This window comes from Mycetomoellerius zeteki, unplaced genomic scaffold (assembly GCF_001594055.1).
Source record: "Mycetomoellerius zeteki isolate Tzet28-1 unplaced genomic scaffold, Tzet1.0 scaffold135, whole genome shotgun sequence".
Lineage (NCBI taxonomy): Eukaryota > Metazoa > Arthropoda > Insecta > Hymenoptera > Formicidae > Mycetomoellerius > Mycetomoellerius zeteki.
The window spans coordinates 2,232,324-2,250,037 of record NW_017256287.1 but is presented as its reverse complement, the minus strand read 5'-3'; the positions used below and the strand labels follow the sequence as shown (position 1 = coordinate 2,250,037).

Sequence of the window (17,714 nt, the reverse complement as noted above, 5' to 3'; positions counted from 1 at the left end):
AATTGTATATAAATGAACATATTTTATATACAATTATATGTAAAATATATTCATTTATATTCAATTATTTGAAATTATGTATAATTTTATATAATTTCATATAATAATATATAAAACATTTTTTACCGGAAACGCACAAAAATTACTGTTTATGTAATAAAAGAATTTACATAATAAAAAAGGGTTTATGTATAATAAAAGAATAAAAATCCTCCCCCTCCTCGAAAGAAAATCCTGGATACGCCCATGCAAAGAATGAAACATTAACGTATTTTGTCAATTTCATCAAATTTGAAGTTCGACAACGATCTTTTTGCAGAAATTCGTATCCGATTGTTATTCAATTCTATGCTTTTCGACAAATTCATGATGCAATACGGATTGAGACATTCGTAAGACGTAAGGTTTAAGGTAGGCGCAGTGGCGTAGAAACGGTTAATACTCTGCGCTGATGGAATTAGAAAAAAGCGCTGCTTACATTGAACGTATCTTGGAGTATCCAAGTTCACGTCGAGAAGCTGCAGAACAGTACTTGCACTGTTTGCTAACTAAAGTTTCTAAACATGGTTGTGGACATTGTTGAACATTTATATTTCTCTAAACGACAGCAAGAAAATTATAGTGTTAATATTTTCATGTACCATAGATACATGGTCTTGTAGTTTAATTTTTAAAGTCGATCCACCGTCCCATTCGGTCGACATCTTCTGCCATTCCTTGGAATATTTCCATATACCATTACTGCGGTTAATACAATAAGAAATTACGTCCGCAGGAAATGCTGAATTCCAAGGCGATCAGTTTCGACATTGCTTAATTTGAGCATTGTTTATTCATTATTATTTTAGTGAAGAACGAAGTTCGTGAAATATCAATAGAATAAAAAATTTTCGTATAATTTTTCATTATTTTCATCGTATTTGCTTTTGACTTTTCGCCGATACTTTCAGAGACACGGAAAAAAAGATCGTCGCGAATTTCGGAGCTGCACGTGCCGCGCCAACGAAATGTCAGAATAAGTGTGTCCGCGCCAATGGGCGCGCGTGTTTAGCCGCTAGCGTCGCGTCAGTTCGATCGCGGAGCGGCGAATCAAGTCAAAGGGTAGGAGATGGTGGTGAGCGTACCGGCGAGCGCGGTCAGAAGAAACGAGCGGCAGCCGGCAGCGGCAGTTCGGCAATTGCGACCCGGCACGTAAGGTGTATGCGTGTATCCGTCGCGTGAGACGCTTCTTGCCACGTGGTGATACGCGAGCGCGTGCGTTTGCAATTTCTTTCCTTTTCCGTTCTCTATCAATTTTCCGCTCTCGTTTATCTTCCTCAGCTTCCGCTTTCCTTCCGCCTTGCCCACATATGTCACCGTTAACCACATCGCGTGCACTCGCGGTAGTGCCCACGCGGCACGCCGCGGCAACCGTCGCCCGAGCACTCCAAGTAGTCGCGTGAAAACGTGCGTGACACTCGCGTGCGCGCGCGCCTACACGCGCGTGCTCCGATTTCGAAAAGAACTTTTAACACGACGCACGGAAGATGCCGGACAAGATAGCGCCGGCGGAAAAGTTGGTGTTGTCGCAGTCCAAAGCTGCGAGGTCCAACAGCGACGAGGGTATCAAATTGAAAAAGGAGTTGGGTTTGTGGAACGGCGTGGCGATCATCGTCGGTATCATCGTCGGCGCCGGTATCTTCGTGTCGCCCAAAGGCGTGCTTAGGAACAGTGGCAGCGTCGGCCAGGCTCTCATTGTCTGGATTTTTTCCGGGATCCTGTCGCTTATCGGGGCCTTATGTTACGCCGAGCTCGGTAAGTGATGAAATTTCTTGAACGGTTGCTTTGAAATTTAAAATAACGCGCTCGACGTGGAAGGGGAAGGCGGGATTAGTATTCCGATTCCATAATGGCTAGCTCGCACACCAGGAGGAAGCAACGCTTGCCGCTTTGTGGAAGTTGGCACAGTCATCAACCAATCATATTTTTGCTTTTATGGAAAAGCGGTAAATTGATTGGCTACTGGTGTTCTGTGTGCGAGAGCTATAAAGCCCATTCTACGATTGCGTAAGCGTAGTTGTAAGTGGTTGTAGTTGTAAGAATTGACCAATTACAGTTGAATACGAGAAGAATATCCAACTGTGATTGGAGAATTCTTACAATTATGATCACTTACAACCACGTTTACGTAATTATAGATCAAGCTTAAGGGTGCCTCCTCAGGACACTCAGAATGTCAGAAAACGAAATCTCGGAAAAATAACACGACCAATCAGAATTATTTAACCAATAAGAAATAGGATAAAGGCCCATAACGGTCGCGAGACAGGATCTTTAATACTTAAATAATTCAATGTAAATTTGTATATACTATACTGAGAGAAAAATGTACTAAATTTTAATAAATAATTGTTTGAATAGAGAGAGAGAGAGAGAGAGAGAGAGAGAGAGAGAGAGAGAGAGAGAGTACTAATATAACATTTATTTATATAAATAAATATTTGCTAAATAAAATGTAATAATATAATAGATAAATCAAATTAATGATTCTTGTACCAAATAAATGTTTACATTTAGTAAATATTGTTTGTACCGATCATTATTTCGTTTGTACCTCAAACAGTAAAAAAATAAGTGAATTATAAAAAATAGCCAGCACGCAACTTCAAGATTTTTTAATTTTATTTATGCCATTCTCTCTCCTCGAAAAAGAATCGTTTGTACCCGTTTGTATCTCTTTCATTTTCCTTTGTATCTCAAAGGATTCAGAGATAAAGCGTTTTTCAAAATTTCAGAAATGCGCCATAAGAGGGTAAGTCGGCCATTTCAAAAGATATCGAAATGCGACCAACGATATACAAAAGGGAATTATTTATACCCGTTTGTACCTTCTTCGTTTTCGTTTGTACCTCGAAGGATTCGGAGATAGTGTTTTTCAAAATTTCGGAAATGCGCCAAGAGGGTAAATCGACCATTTTAAAAGATATCGAAATGCGATTAACAACATTCGAAAGAGAATCGTTCAGCTAAACTACTGAAATAATATCACAATTAAATTTTGATGCTCAATAGGCATTTATTAAAGAGATTTTAATAAGCTGGTAGTAATAATAAGTTTAATAGGCTGTAAATATATTTATTTATTGCGAAAATTGCGAAAAATGTTACCTCGGCCGTGAGTCGAATCCAAATCTCTAGCATTTCGTACGAACGTCCTAAGCCTTCAGACTACCGAGGTCTTACAATTAGTAATATTTCTCACAATAATCAGTACATGTATGGAAACAACGTCTTTCTTTCAGGCGACGTAATATAAATAATATATAAGAACCTTGTTAGACCGTATATGTGAAAACTCAACCAATAAGAAGTAGGATGAAGGTCCATAACGATCGAAGCTGGATTTTTAATGCTTAAATAATTCAATTGAATTTGCATATACTATACATACATGTACATGCATATATATTGTATTTGTAGTCATTTAAAACTAACAGAAAATTATTTAAGTTTAGCGCTTTTAAACAACGCCTTGGTAACTTTCTAAAAAAATTCGAGAAATTTTTAGTCCCAACAAGAAGAGGCATAATATGTATTTTTTATTTGTTTGGTATATAATTTCTTTGTTTCTTATTCAGCGATACTATTACAGCAACGATACTGTTGTATGCGCACGTGGCATTGCCGTCTCATGTCTGAGCACGGCCATATGCTGATGTTTACATTTTTCATGCGATATCTCTATGACCATAATTTGCCGACAATGACTTAAAAGAGCATAAGTGCGAATATTTACGCGACTGTTTTTGAACGGGGAAGAGAAAATAGAAAGAGATAATATATCTTTGATAAAATATACTCAAATATTCTTGAACGATAAACATTTTGTTTTATAAAATTATAGTTCAAAATTTTACGATGAATATAAAAAAGAGATAAAGTTTGTGAATATATTTAAAAATATTTTTTACGAGATACATTTTCCTAATCACTATAATATAAGTATTAGAAAATCAATTAAATTAGTAATTTTTGTATTTTGACGAAATATTCTCACGATAATGAAGAACTTCTAAGTGAAAATAAACTAAACTAAGATAAATGTGGCATATACTTTGTTTATTCATTTTACCAATAATTCTTACTCTATAAAGATCATAAATTTCCAGCACAAAGTTTGATGTCTGTTTGAAGGATCAAATTTGATCGAGATTCATTATTTCAAACGAGTTCGCCTCCAATTTCTCGTTATCTCATACTATTTTATTTGCTGATAAAAAAATATTGTAATCATCAGATTGCTTATTTCTTATGCATCAAGTACAAAAAAAATTATCGAAAAAGAGAGAGAGAGAGAGAGAGAGAGAGAGAGCTTAATTATATGTTGTAAAGTACTCTCGTGTTTTATTTGCAGCTATGATATATTTACATTCTTATAAATATGTAAATTTATATCTCTCAATCAGCGGATCATCTACAATTCTTTATCATTACAATTCTTCTTTTGCGCTACAACAGCAACATAACAAGACGTAACATTTAACGCTTCCAATTAAAAGTTGATTATGAAAGCGATTGTCGCGTTTAAAAAGTTCGAAAGTTTATCAAATGACGATATAATCATCGACGACTAACGATATTATCTGATCGTTATCGATACTGAGTATTCGTTTTTTTAACACTGAGGTTTTTAGTATTTGGTATTTTATCTCTGCAGCTATAATTGTAGCTTTAATTTTATCTGCTTAAAATCAATATCGGTTTTTTAACTAAGGTACCTGAGCCAAGTAAGGCCCACCTGATTAACTTTATTTTTAAAAAATTCTGTTTGTGGGGGGATATTGAAATAAACTAATTGTAAGTGAGAATCAAATCTTTATTTCTTTTATTAAAAAAAAAATAAAACATAATTGCTTATATAATATTCGTAAATGAACAAAAAAATTTTTTTTAACTGTGACATTGGGCCTTACTACATAACGAATATAATAAGGCTCAAAGGCCTATATATAAACATACGAATATAATAAGGCTCAAATAAAAAATAAATTAAAAATAACGAAGAAAGTAAACATTATCTTTCTAAATCAGTTTTAAAATGATTATTAATCATAAAAAGGAAATAAGACTTACTCTACTCTCAAACATTACAATTATCTTTAACTTTGTTTGTAATTAACTCTTTCATCTTTGGAAATTTCTAGCAATTTGAATGCAATTTAATTTCTTAAAAGATATCAGCATTGAAAATCGTTATTCTATGGATGGCGTAAGCCCCACACTTAACAAACAAATAATAATAGCCATAATAATAATCACACAAATAGGCCTAGCTTCTTTAATAAATACATTGCTTTAAAAAAATACACTCATTTCATTTGTTATTTTCCATACAGAAAGAATTTTTTCTTAGAATTTACTCTGAAAATATGACAGTCGTGGGACAACATTGTATTTCGAAGAATTTTAATCTACATCTCTCTCATTCATTAATAAAACTACAATGAAGTATAAAATAAGTTTGATCAATTTTATTGAAGTAGATGGTAAAAATCTTTAAAATATTGTATTGTACCACAACTACCTATCATATTTTCAGGATAAATTTTAAAAGAAAATTCTCTCTGTGGCATAGCTAGAAAGTTAAAGAATACTATAATGTATTATTATAAACTATATATGAAACAATGTGTACTGGTAAACTTAACAGCGAATTGTTATAAAAATGGTTCCTACACATAAGTTTTTGTTGTGTTAAACAAACATGTTACTGATTCCAATTCTTTAATCTCTTTTTATTTACTTCCTATGACACATCTTTTAAGCATATACTGCAGGCGTAAAGCTCGTTTTAAAGTAATAAATTTAAAAGTGGACCTTATTTAGTGTTGAATCTTATTTAGTTTCAGGTACCTTATTTCTTTATTTTATAATATTTCTTTAATCTAAAAAATGTTAATACTTTATAATGTTTTTTTTTAATAAAAATAAAAAACATATTTTTGTCCCTATTAAGTCTATTACTACCCTATTAAGTCTACAATGTGTTTTTGTTTCCTGTTTTTGTTTTTTACCTCTTGCTTTTTTCCTTTTGCGACCGTTTTATCGACAATTGCATTTCTTAGTTACTTCTGCTTAGTGTTTTCTGTTTTTTCCGAAGTTAACTTTTATCTCGAGCGAAAAACAAAAAACCGGATAAGAAGCAAAAAGCACGTACTTTGTAAAATAGGTTTTAGTGAGCCCTCCAAGTGGCGATAACCCTCTATTAATGTGTCCCCAATTTGTGTATCTATCCGTATTTGACTCATTTTAACAAATAGTTACTAAAACTGATATCTAATAAATGTAAACTAATTGTTTAAGTTAATATCACACAAATTATTATTTCGATTATACTTATTTCAATGTATTCATAACAACGTTCTCAGCTCCAATACAATACACACTAATAGGGACAAGCTTAAAATTTTGCGGTACGTATTATTGCAGGATTCACAAAAATTTCTCATATCTTTCGAAAAATGTTTTAAATACTTTAATAGTGAAAGTATAAAATATTATCTTTTGTATCGTATACATTAATAATTTAACTTAATGAAAAAAAATACTTTTTCTTATTTATTTGTATAGTTTTCTTTATGGTTTATTTAAATACAAAAGCACAATAATAGGGACAGTTACCTTATGTAACAGCATGCTATAGATGTGAAAATTGAGAAATTGAAAATATTCGAAATATTTAAGAAAAAAAGAAAAGAAAAAGTTTTAATTTGCGAAAAACAAGGTTTTTTGAAAATTCGTAGTTTCGAGGGGAAAACTGTTAGGGAGATTTTTTTAGCAGGATTTCAAACGTAATCGGACAGAATTTGAAAAAAAAACCATTATTTCGATTATTTTCAAAAAACATATTTTCGTTATATGGAATTTAACAGTCTAATAAATAAAAAATGACCGTGGAAAATTCCTTTGACTCGCGGATTCAACTATAGTGGGGAATTAATAGTGGGGATATAAAACTTTTTTTATCCCCTATTCCATTCCACCCTTACGGCTTGTAAATGCTTAGCATTATTAGATACAGCTCGAGTGTATGTAACCCAGTACTTCAGCTGAGAGTTAATACTGTACCATATGTTTTATAATTATGTATTTACGTATGATATCAAAAAGTATTTTATAATTATAACTCTTTTTTTATAACCAAAACATCTTCCAGCCCATGGTGGAATTAGAAAGGTGAACCAAGGTGATGGATGCGCAGTAGGTTGAAAGTAGTGGGGGGATCTGTCAGCCAATCAAGTTTTGAGCTAATTTGCAGAGATGCACATGACTCGTTCACACTGCAAAAAAGCTGAATTTCTGATTGGTTGAGATCTCAGATCATGTGACGGGTCCTCCGCCATTATGCGCGTTGGTTCACCTTTCTAATTTCATCATGTTCCAGCCTAAACGCAAAGTCCAACGTGGGTCGTCGAAGACTCAAGCAATATGGAACATGTTAAGCTACATGCTTAATAGTTAAGATAAAAACGAAAAAAGAAAAGTGTAAAAAATATAAGAAAGAACATATATAGACCAGATCAACCGCAGACTTCGAGTCGCGAATTCGCTGATGAACGTGAAACCATGAATAAAAATATAAGATGTTTCATATATTACATACCTAATGAAATACGATCGAATATAATTTTGGAACAAATTTCTTATTAATCGTAAATTTCTAATAGCGGCTCTATATTGGTTTATAACATATATACATTTTGGGCTAATTTTCTGATCGTTGGTCATCGTAGGATTTATTTGCAAGGGAATAAAACCGTTTTAATGCGTGTTGGGCACCGACAAATGCAATACCAACAGCAGTGCACACGCACGTGTATGCGTGACCTAATCCCTGACCTGATGATAATTAAACAATGTTACGCGCATTATTGACTATGAATAGCGATAATATTTTCCATTCGAACGATTCCTGACACATTGAACCTTCCGCGACATTCCGAGACAAAAATAAATTTAATTTAGCATCTCTTCACTCATCCGAGTTAATTAACGAAATTCTGTATAAATAATATAAATACTAAATAAATAAAAGAAATAATAATATAAAACGTGATTGCACTATCTTCGGTAATGCATAAAGCATAAAAAATCAACGAATCAGTCTTTTACTTCATGGAAAATAAGGAATAAGAGGACAATACTCTTTGGAAGGTAAAAAATCGATTTTTTTACATTTTATGGAAATACATATTTATAAAAATCTTTTCTTGAATTTTTATCGAACAATTCGGAAAAATACGGACGTTACAGCCTCCTATTCGAAGCGGCGTGCAGGTCGAAGCTCTCACCAAATCTCCCCAAGTTTCAATACAATGACTGTTGTAACGGTCTCAAAATCAGGTAGCTAGGTTTTTGAATGCTGAATTGTAATACGCATTAACGTTTCATATAGTCGTGAGTGTATGTGTCTATGTGGGGGGAGGTATCACAAGATCATCATAATAATAATAAGAGCTTTAATGCAACGATTTGGCGTTTGACATCGAAGCATCTTCATTGTGGCTTCGGGCTTTGAAACATTTATCTGCTTTCTTAAGTCCGTATCTATTTAATGAAGGATGTTCGTCATCACTTCTGCAATTAATAATAAATTTTCCACTAAATAGTTTTCAATCCAAGAGTAATAAATGCGTGGTAGAACCAATAGATAGCATTTATTAATTTAGCGGAAGCGCCGTTATCTCATATATGTATTAGGCGCCTATCTCATAATAGAGGGCTTTCCTCTATACATTAGAATTTTAATAATTCTTTAAATTTAATCGGGACACCCCCTAAAGTGGTCCAATATATAAAAAAAATAACATCAGATTTTTTTCAGATTTTTTAAACAATTTTAACCCGTGTCACTGGGGCATAGGTAATAGATGTAAAAACCTTTGTGGAAAATTGCCGATCCAATATTCGTTATCGTATAATTTTGATTTTTTCTGCTCACTTCATTGGATCGATAATTTTTACTTTGGACCGTAATCAAAATTTACGCATAAATGGGCTTATATCAAGGCTTATATATTATTCAATTTCGACCAAATTAAAAAATAACTCTAAAATTGATTAAGAATTAGAGCATCGGTTGAATTTTGTCCACAAAAGTGTTTTTTCACCTACCCGTGTCCCGGTGGCACGGGTTAAAATTGTTCCAAACATCTGAAAAAATCTGGTGTTATTTTTTTGAGATATTGAATCATTTTATGGCGTGTCCCGATTAAATTTTAGAAAATGTTAAAATAACAATCACCCTGTAGTATGTATACTTATTCATAAAGTATTTATATAATAAAAAATCACGAATTTAATAATATTGCTTAAAATATATTATTTAAAATAAATCTTATTCAAAAATCCGAATGCATTTTTATTCATTTATAGGAATTGCATAAAGCACATTTCTATGTCTTTCGATCTAAAGATAATATCTGCTTTTTCTGTGCATTGTGAATACTCAATTGAAGATTTTGAATAGGAAATGCAGTTTTTCAATTCAATTGAATCCAGTTGAAGAATTTTTTTTATTTCAATTTAGTTGTAAATTCAATTTCGAAAGTATCAATGCAAATTTTAAATTGATATGCAATGATATATCTCTGATATAAATACATACATTTCGATCCTTTGTTCCTATTGTTTGAGTATCGTTCGTACCGAATGATATTCGACAATAGAAAAAACGGATCGAGACGTATTTATGCCAGAGATGTATCACTGCGTATTAATAATATATCACTGTGTTAATTTATGCCAGAGATATAGGTTGCATTCGGAATTGACGCTCACGCGTTCATTCTATCTTTATCACTCATTACTCATAAAAAGAAGATAGAATAAAGCTTACAGCGCGTAAGCGCCGAATGCAGCCCTATATAATCACTGCATATCGATATTTTCAAACACTAATTCAATTGGATTCAATGGATTTAAAATACCAGAAAAATTTCAATCTATTTTAATTCATAATCTCGATAATCTACAATATGCTCTTTGTTTTCTATTTCTTGCTTTTTACTACTTTTTACTTTTTACCTTTTACTCAGTTTTTCGTTTTCTGTCGCCTGAAATAAAAGTTAAACTTCGGAAGAGACAAGAAACACCCTTGGTATAGATTTCCCTTAAATTCGAGAATTAATTTTATCATCTCTTTCTCCTTTTCTTTGGCACTCGTCGAGTGAATGATGATGATTTCGGCCAGCAATCAAACCAGTATGATGAATCGATTCAAAAATGTATTTCAAACAGTGAGAATAATGATGTAATAGTCTCAAAAATGTTTCTCCAAACACTGGATGGCTACACCCGCAGCCGCACAGACCCGCGCCAAGACGAGTGAACCTAACTTTGTTAGAAACTATGTTTCGTAGAGTTAGAACAACTCAGAATAAAAAGTTCTTAATTGGAATACGAAAAGAATACTCTTGATGGTGGCTGTAAAAAATAGATTTGTTTTATTTTTTGAAAGAGCCAATAGCGATGCGAGATTCATATTGTAGAACTTGTTTTGTAGGGCTAGAATAACTTAAAATAAAAAGTTCTCGATCGGAACATGAAAGAAAGTGTATGTTTTCTCTGAGAGTCGGTTTTGTCGAAAAATGTTTTTTTTTCTTTCTCCAGGTTTCTGGTTTAATTTATGAAATATTATCCTTTTGAAACAATGTTCGCGAAACGAATAGAACAATCTATAGACATAAGAAATTGTTCGATTTTTTAAAAAAGGTCTAGCCGTAAAAATGGTTTTCTTTATTTTATTAGAGAACCGTTTGGAATAAAGCAATATCATTTTGGAACAATGTGGTATAAATTAAGTTAGAGCCTGAAATAATTTTAAAAATTATAATTTTCTAAAAAAAAAGAGCACAAACTTCATACACTCGAACTTCTTGCGGTTCATCTTTCCTCTTTTTCTCTTTACACTGAAAAGAACAGAAAAAAAGTCGTAAATTTTGCAAGAAGTTCGGCTAAAAACAACAGGTATATTGTAAGTCACCTTTTAGCTTACATCTGGCAACCTTGAAATGGATGACTTTAGAATCCTTTAAGATATATATTATATAATATATATATATATATATAATTGATCCAATTTTTTTTGGTCGCTCGAAATGATTTTTCTATCAGATTCTTCATGATTTTCTTCTTATTAAGTGGAGTAGTTTATTAAATTAATAACAAAATGACATCTTTTCAATTTTTTTCTATACAGGTACGATGATCCCCAAATCCGGCGGCGATTATGCATACATTAGCGATGCTTTCGGACCTTTACCAGCGTTCCTCTACCTTTGGGTCGCCTTGTTCATCTTGGTGCCAACGGGGAACGCAATCACGGCCCTCACGTTCGCACAATACATACTGCAACCTGTATGGCCTGGATGCGAGCCGCCGTATGCAGCGATTCGACTACTTGCTGCTGTAATCACATGTAAAATGAATAAATTTTTTTCATTTTATTTTGATAATTTATAGAAAAAAAAGGAAATAGTAATCTAATAAAATACGAGAAGTGTTCAAATTTAAATTATAATTCAATATAATTATTCAAAAAGTGAAAGTACTACAGCAATGTAAAGCGTACTATATCTCTTTCAATATATTTTTTTTTAATACATCAACACCATCGTTCCGACAGCTTTCGTATTCCTCGAGAAAAAAATCTTTTCGAAGAATATATATATATATATATATATAAACTACTGGAACAATGGCGGTAATATATTGAAAACCCGTAGACTATATCGAAAGATAGTATAACTCGCATTGCTATGTTCCTTTTATTTTTTGTATAATTATTGAATTATAATTTAAACTTGGACATTTTCCTCATGGAAATAACTTTTAAAACCTTTCAATCGATTAAGTCTTTTAATACAATTGATTATGCTAAATTACTGTCAACTTTTCCTTCTATTTATTGCTAGCTGTTCAATATCTCTTTCAGAAATTGTAGACGTTCACATCCCCAGGCAAGTAGCAAAGTTTGTCATTTTGACATCATATTTTGGGCCTTTACTGATTATTACTGACGTCTTAATGAAATCAAATTGACGTTCGAATATTACAAACGATTGACGTCATCAGTGAGCCGTCATTTTGACGTTATGTCTTGGTCCTTTACTGACCATTATACTACCCAACATGCTACTTATGATGTCAATATGACGTCAGGGTGCCGTTACGAAATGACGTCGAATAAAACTTTTTGGTCACTTGATGTCATTTGTACAAACATGACTTGAATTTGACGTCAAAACGACGAACTTTACTACCTGGGGTGTTATTATAAGTATCGAATTCATCAAAAATATCTTAAAGTACGTGTGCAATGAGGTGTAACATGCCGGAAAAATATTATTCATACTCTCATCGGATTGTTTTAACATCCACGACATGTGTACGACGACGAGCATATGGCCATTTCACTATTCTGTTTGTAGGTCTGTTAACTGTCATTAACTGCTATAATGTTAAATGGGCGACCAGAGTGCAGGATATCTTCACTGGCACCAAAATCTTCGCTCTAATAATTATCATGGCAGCCGGTGTCTGGTGGCTCTGCCTGGGCCACACGGAGAACTTCCAATATCCGATGTCTGGCACCAATACTCAACCCGGTTACATCGCTTTGGCAGTATATTCAGGACTGTTCTCTTATTCAGGCTGGAATTATCTCAACTTCGTGACGGAAGAGCTACAAGATCCCTATAAGTAATTGTCGTAAATATGATTGGGATTAAACTCTCCATGACCTTTTTGTGTCTCTATTGCAATTCTTTTTTAATTTATAATAAAAAAAGCAGGGTAATACACTGAGGAAAAATATTCTAAATTTTAATAAATATTTATTTAAATAGTGTCAACTAAATATTTACTTACAGTAAATAAATATTTACTTAATAAAGAAAATGATAGTTAAATCAAATTAGTGATTTTTGTACCAAATAAATATATCTTTATATTTAGTAAATATTTAGTTGGCACTATTCAAACAAATGATTTATTAAAAAATTTAGTTTTTTTTTTCAGTGTTTTTTTCAGGTCCAATTACATTATTTACTTATTTTTGATAGAAGATGATATGCTATTAATTTACATAAAATTAATATTTAATTATCAATTCTTAAAATTTTGTCTTATATTTTATTAGAAATGTATATACGAATAAAATATTAGTATTATCATATTATCGAAGCATGTTTATATTTACGAAGACAATAACATATGTAAAATTTTAACAGAGACTTGTAGAGACTTTCATAATGTGATCGTTGTTTTTTTCATTTCTACAGGAATCTTCCGAAGGCGATTTGTATATCACTGCCGTTGGTGACAGTGATTTATGTTTTCGCGAACATCGCCTATTTCGTCGTACTCACGCAGGATGAAATACTCGCGTCGAATGCTGTCGCTGTTGTAAGTACACTTACACGTTAATAACGTTGATAACGATTATAAACACATGGAATATTAATCCATGATTGATTTGCTTCCAAGTGATTGCACTCGCATGAATATTTTATTACCAAGAGAGTAATTCTTTGATTCTTTAATTTATTGTACAAAGATAATATAAATTTTGAAAAAAAATTTTTAGGAAAGAAAAAATAAATTGACGAACTTTAGTTCACACAACTTGTTTGTATTAAATTGATTATAACAATATTATATATTGAATAGTAAATGAAGATGAATATGCTGAGCATTTAGAATATGCTGTAAGAATGATTTTACTGAAAGATCTAAATTTACTAAAATTTTGCTGAATAAGATATGCAAAATAATTTTGTTGAACTATCATAATAATGTTATTGAAAATTGAAACTGATTACTAAAATATCAAAGTTTTTTGCAGTATTGTTCATTTTTTAGTTTCTAAAATAATTATTTTGATGATCCAACAAAATTATTATCCAGCAAAATTTTAGACTTTTCAGCACAATCACTCTTTCTGTACATGATCTCTTGCACGTGCGTTACTGCGTTTCATCGAAGTAAGATACTCGGTAAAAAAATCAAGAGATTGTACGGTATCGCGATCGAGAAGTGAAATATCGATTTATTTCAATCCATTCGATATAGAAAAAAATTATACAAATCCGCAGTTATTTTCTGCTGTGATCAAGATTTGTTTCACTTTTGCTAATTTAGTATTAAAACAGAATTTTCTTTCTAGACCTTTGGCGATAAACTACTGGGCGTTATGTCATGGATCATGCCGTTCTTCGTGGCATGTTCGACTTTCGGAGCATTGAACGGTGCGATCTTTGCGTCGTCCAGGTTGTTCTTTGTTGGTGCCCGAAACGGACACCTTCCCACTGCCATTGCTTTCATTAATGTTCGCAACTTGACGCCGATGCCATCCCTCATCTTCCTCGTAAGTACACACCCTCAAACGTAAAGAGAAAACGGTGAATAAAAAGAATTTATTATATAGAATTAATTATGAACTAATTAATTTTGTTGTATAAATTGATTTAATTGATTATATAAAATTAAAAATTTTAAAGTACAAATAATTAATTCTATATAATAGAAAATTAATTTAATATTCTTTATTATATACAGCAAAATTAATTTCTATTCGTCAATTTTCAAAACTTTTTATCAGAATATTTTAAAAATCGAAACAATTGAAAATAAAGTTTTTTTTAAACATTTCACATAATATCTTTTGATCTATTATATTTTAATTCTCGCGAACAGAACTCGAATAAATTAAATAAAATATCGCTAACACTTATTCAATTTTACGACAATTGATTTCAAGTCGCTTATTTTGAAAAATGATATCTTAATAGTGAATATATTTATTTTTTGTATCATTTTAATCATTAACGATAACTGAATAATTTTTAAAGAATTGTGTTATTAATAAGTACGTTATCATCATATAGAACGGTGTGTATATTTGTACAGTGGCATTTGTTTGGCGATAACGGGATGTGACAGTGATTCATGTAGCTATAACGATCATGAACCCTTCAGTAATTGACATATCAGGCTTAGGTTATAACGATATTGCATTTATCATGAAATTTGTTTGTTCAAATTCCAATTAATACTAATATTTATTCATTTATACGATGATATCAAACCCAAATATTTTGACTATATAAGAAAAATTGTGCTATTAATTGTTAACTATACTTTATGGAAATTTTTGACTGCAGTATTCATCTTTCGGAAATATTTTAAACTCTTTAAGAGTATTAAAAGAAAAGTATGATACGTTTCTATGCGCGTCGTATTGCATATTTAGATCGATATTTTGCTTGAGAGAAAATACCACATCTAACGCAAATATTCAAAGAAGATAATCGATACATTTTAAGCTTTATTGTATATCCAATGTTGACGTAATCTGCACTTTGTGTGCGATAATTCGGCCCGTCCAATTGTCGAGAATAGAATTAATTGACGTGCATAAATCGGATCCCGTGAAATTACATTAAAGTCGGCGTCTTAATGAAATAAACGAAGCCAGCCGGTTGAGAGCAGGCCGGCAGACACACACAGCGGCATGCTATTATACAGCTCGACATTTTGATTTGCGGTTCGTTAATTGAGAGCGATAAATTGATCCTTTCACGTCGCTCTCTGCCCCCGTGTCTCTTTGACGATTAATGGCGGAAGTTTGCTCGCGATCTCTATTCCTTTCTACGAACGAATTAAAAGGATCGATTGTGTTAACCGCGCGTATAAACTCATGTCACGTTGTCACGAATAATGCGAACATGTTAACTATAAGGTATACTTAGATATAATTAATTGCACGCGATGTTTAACACAGATTGTAATTAGTTCCGAGATACCAATCATCTTTTTAATTTTTCAACGATAGCTTTTGAAATACAAGAGATTCAGATAATTTAGATCTCTGTAAATTCTACATCTTAAAATCTACCTCAGTTATTTAAAAAAAAATTTAATTTTTTTGTCTTTGAACGAAATGTTAATTTTAGATTTTGATATAAAATTATCTGGAACCAAGTGTTTTAAAGCGTTTTAATTATCGTGATTCGCAATCAGTTCTAAAAGCGCTGATACGCACGCGGAGCAATTTTTCTATTCTTGTAGTCGGACTCCAATTCCGAGCGTTAAACTATAATTTCCGTTTCTAGTGCATTATCACCCTGATACTCCTCATCATAGAGGATGTCTACGTACTAATAAATTATGTCAGCTTCGTTGAGGCTCTATTTACCACACTGTCCGTGTCTGGTCTATTGTGGTTACGTTACAAAAAGCCCGATCTCCATCGTCCGATAAAGGTACGCGAAATTTTGCATTTAATTTTTAGAAAATATATCTATGCATCTTCCGTTTTTTTTATTTGCTCGCAAATCTCATTTTGCATATTTTATCCTCTAGGTTTCTATCATTTTGCCGATCATTTTCTTCATAATCTGTGCATTCTTGGTCACCTTTCCGTGTTATGTCTCGCCATGGGAAGTAGGTATAGGCATAATCATAATCCTATCTGGCATTCCCGTGTACTGTATATTCATCGATTGGAAAACGAAACCCGCTTGGCTCATCAATATATCCCGTAAGTATAGACGAGCTTTAGAAGCTTGTTTAAAATGAAGCTGCAAAATAGTTGCTTACATTATGTAGTAAATATATAATATTATACATTTTATGTATTATATTTATATATGCTATATACTACATATATATATGGTTATATGTCATTATTATATTTTTTGTGCAGATAATTTCAACATAGCATGCGCAAAACTATTCATGTGCGTGCAAGAAGACAAGACGGAGTGAGAGCTCAAAACTCGCAGTAATCTTTACTATAAACTCCAAACTGAGACATTCGAATTTAAGAGTGCATTTCGAACGCGTCGTACTTTTTCCTAGATAGATAGAATATATAGTTCTGAATAGATACAATGTTGATCATTGTTCTCTATCAAACGATTGCATGATTGCATAAGTATTAACGATAATGCGTGAGCGACCGACACAGCACCGTCGTCAATAGATTCATTACTTTTTATATTATATATATATATACATTTGTATGTATATATATATATGTATATACATACAGATATATTTGTGGAAGTAATTTTTATACATATACATATATTCGTAATTATTTATTGTTTAATAAGTGCCTGTACGCGCCATTGCTACCCAGCTAACGCTAAATATTCACAGAGAGTTCGATTCATATTACTAATGTACCGAATGTTTCGGAACAGTAAAAAAAATCATCACAGAATGTGGAAATGTCGATGAAATGTTCAGAATATTGTGTGAATACTCCTTGTATATTTCACGAAAATCGGGAGCGAGTGAGCAGTACACATTTTCGTCAGAGGGTTGCGGTGAAGAGCATTTAATCGTATAAACAAGAAACCTGAAAGAGAATACAAGGAGCGCAGCACTTCGTCTGTGAAAAGAGCCCCAAAATTGTCCAATCACATGCGCGGATTTACCTAACAGGTAAACTTTACCAAAAGATGGAACAATCGGTCCTAGATGTTTTCCAAAGTAAAATTTTGTTTAAAAACTGATTCATGCTGATCTAGAATTTTTTAAATTTTGCGGAATATATATGGAATATTCTCGGAATATGTAACGACATACGAATGAAATTTTTAAATGTTTTTTTTTACATACCGTAAATATTTGAAGAATATTTTGAAGTACTCTTGAAATGTTTG

At 32.2% G+C, this 17,714-nt stretch overlaps 1 protein-coding gene across 1 annotated transcript; it reads left to right on the top strand.

Moving 5' to 3' along the window:
- The first annotated feature begins 1,517 nt into the window (after nucleotides 1-1,517).
- Nucleotides 1,518-17,010, top strand: mnd (L-type amino acid transporter minidiscs). The gene is made up of 8 exons (XM_018461954.1): nucleotides 1,518-1,794; nucleotides 11,240-11,458; nucleotides 12,471-12,741; nucleotides 13,323-13,446; nucleotides 14,207-14,407; nucleotides 16,155-16,304; nucleotides 16,405-16,582; nucleotides 16,748-17,010. The coding sequence occupies exons 1-8, from the start codon at nucleotides 1,527-1,529 to the stop codon at nucleotides 16,807-16,809; spliced, it is 1,473 nt and encodes a 490-aa protein (XP_018317456.1). The 5' UTR covers nucleotides 1,518-1,526; the 3' UTR covers nucleotides 16,810-17,010.
- The last annotated feature ends 704 nt before the right edge of the window (nucleotides 17,011-17,714 follow it).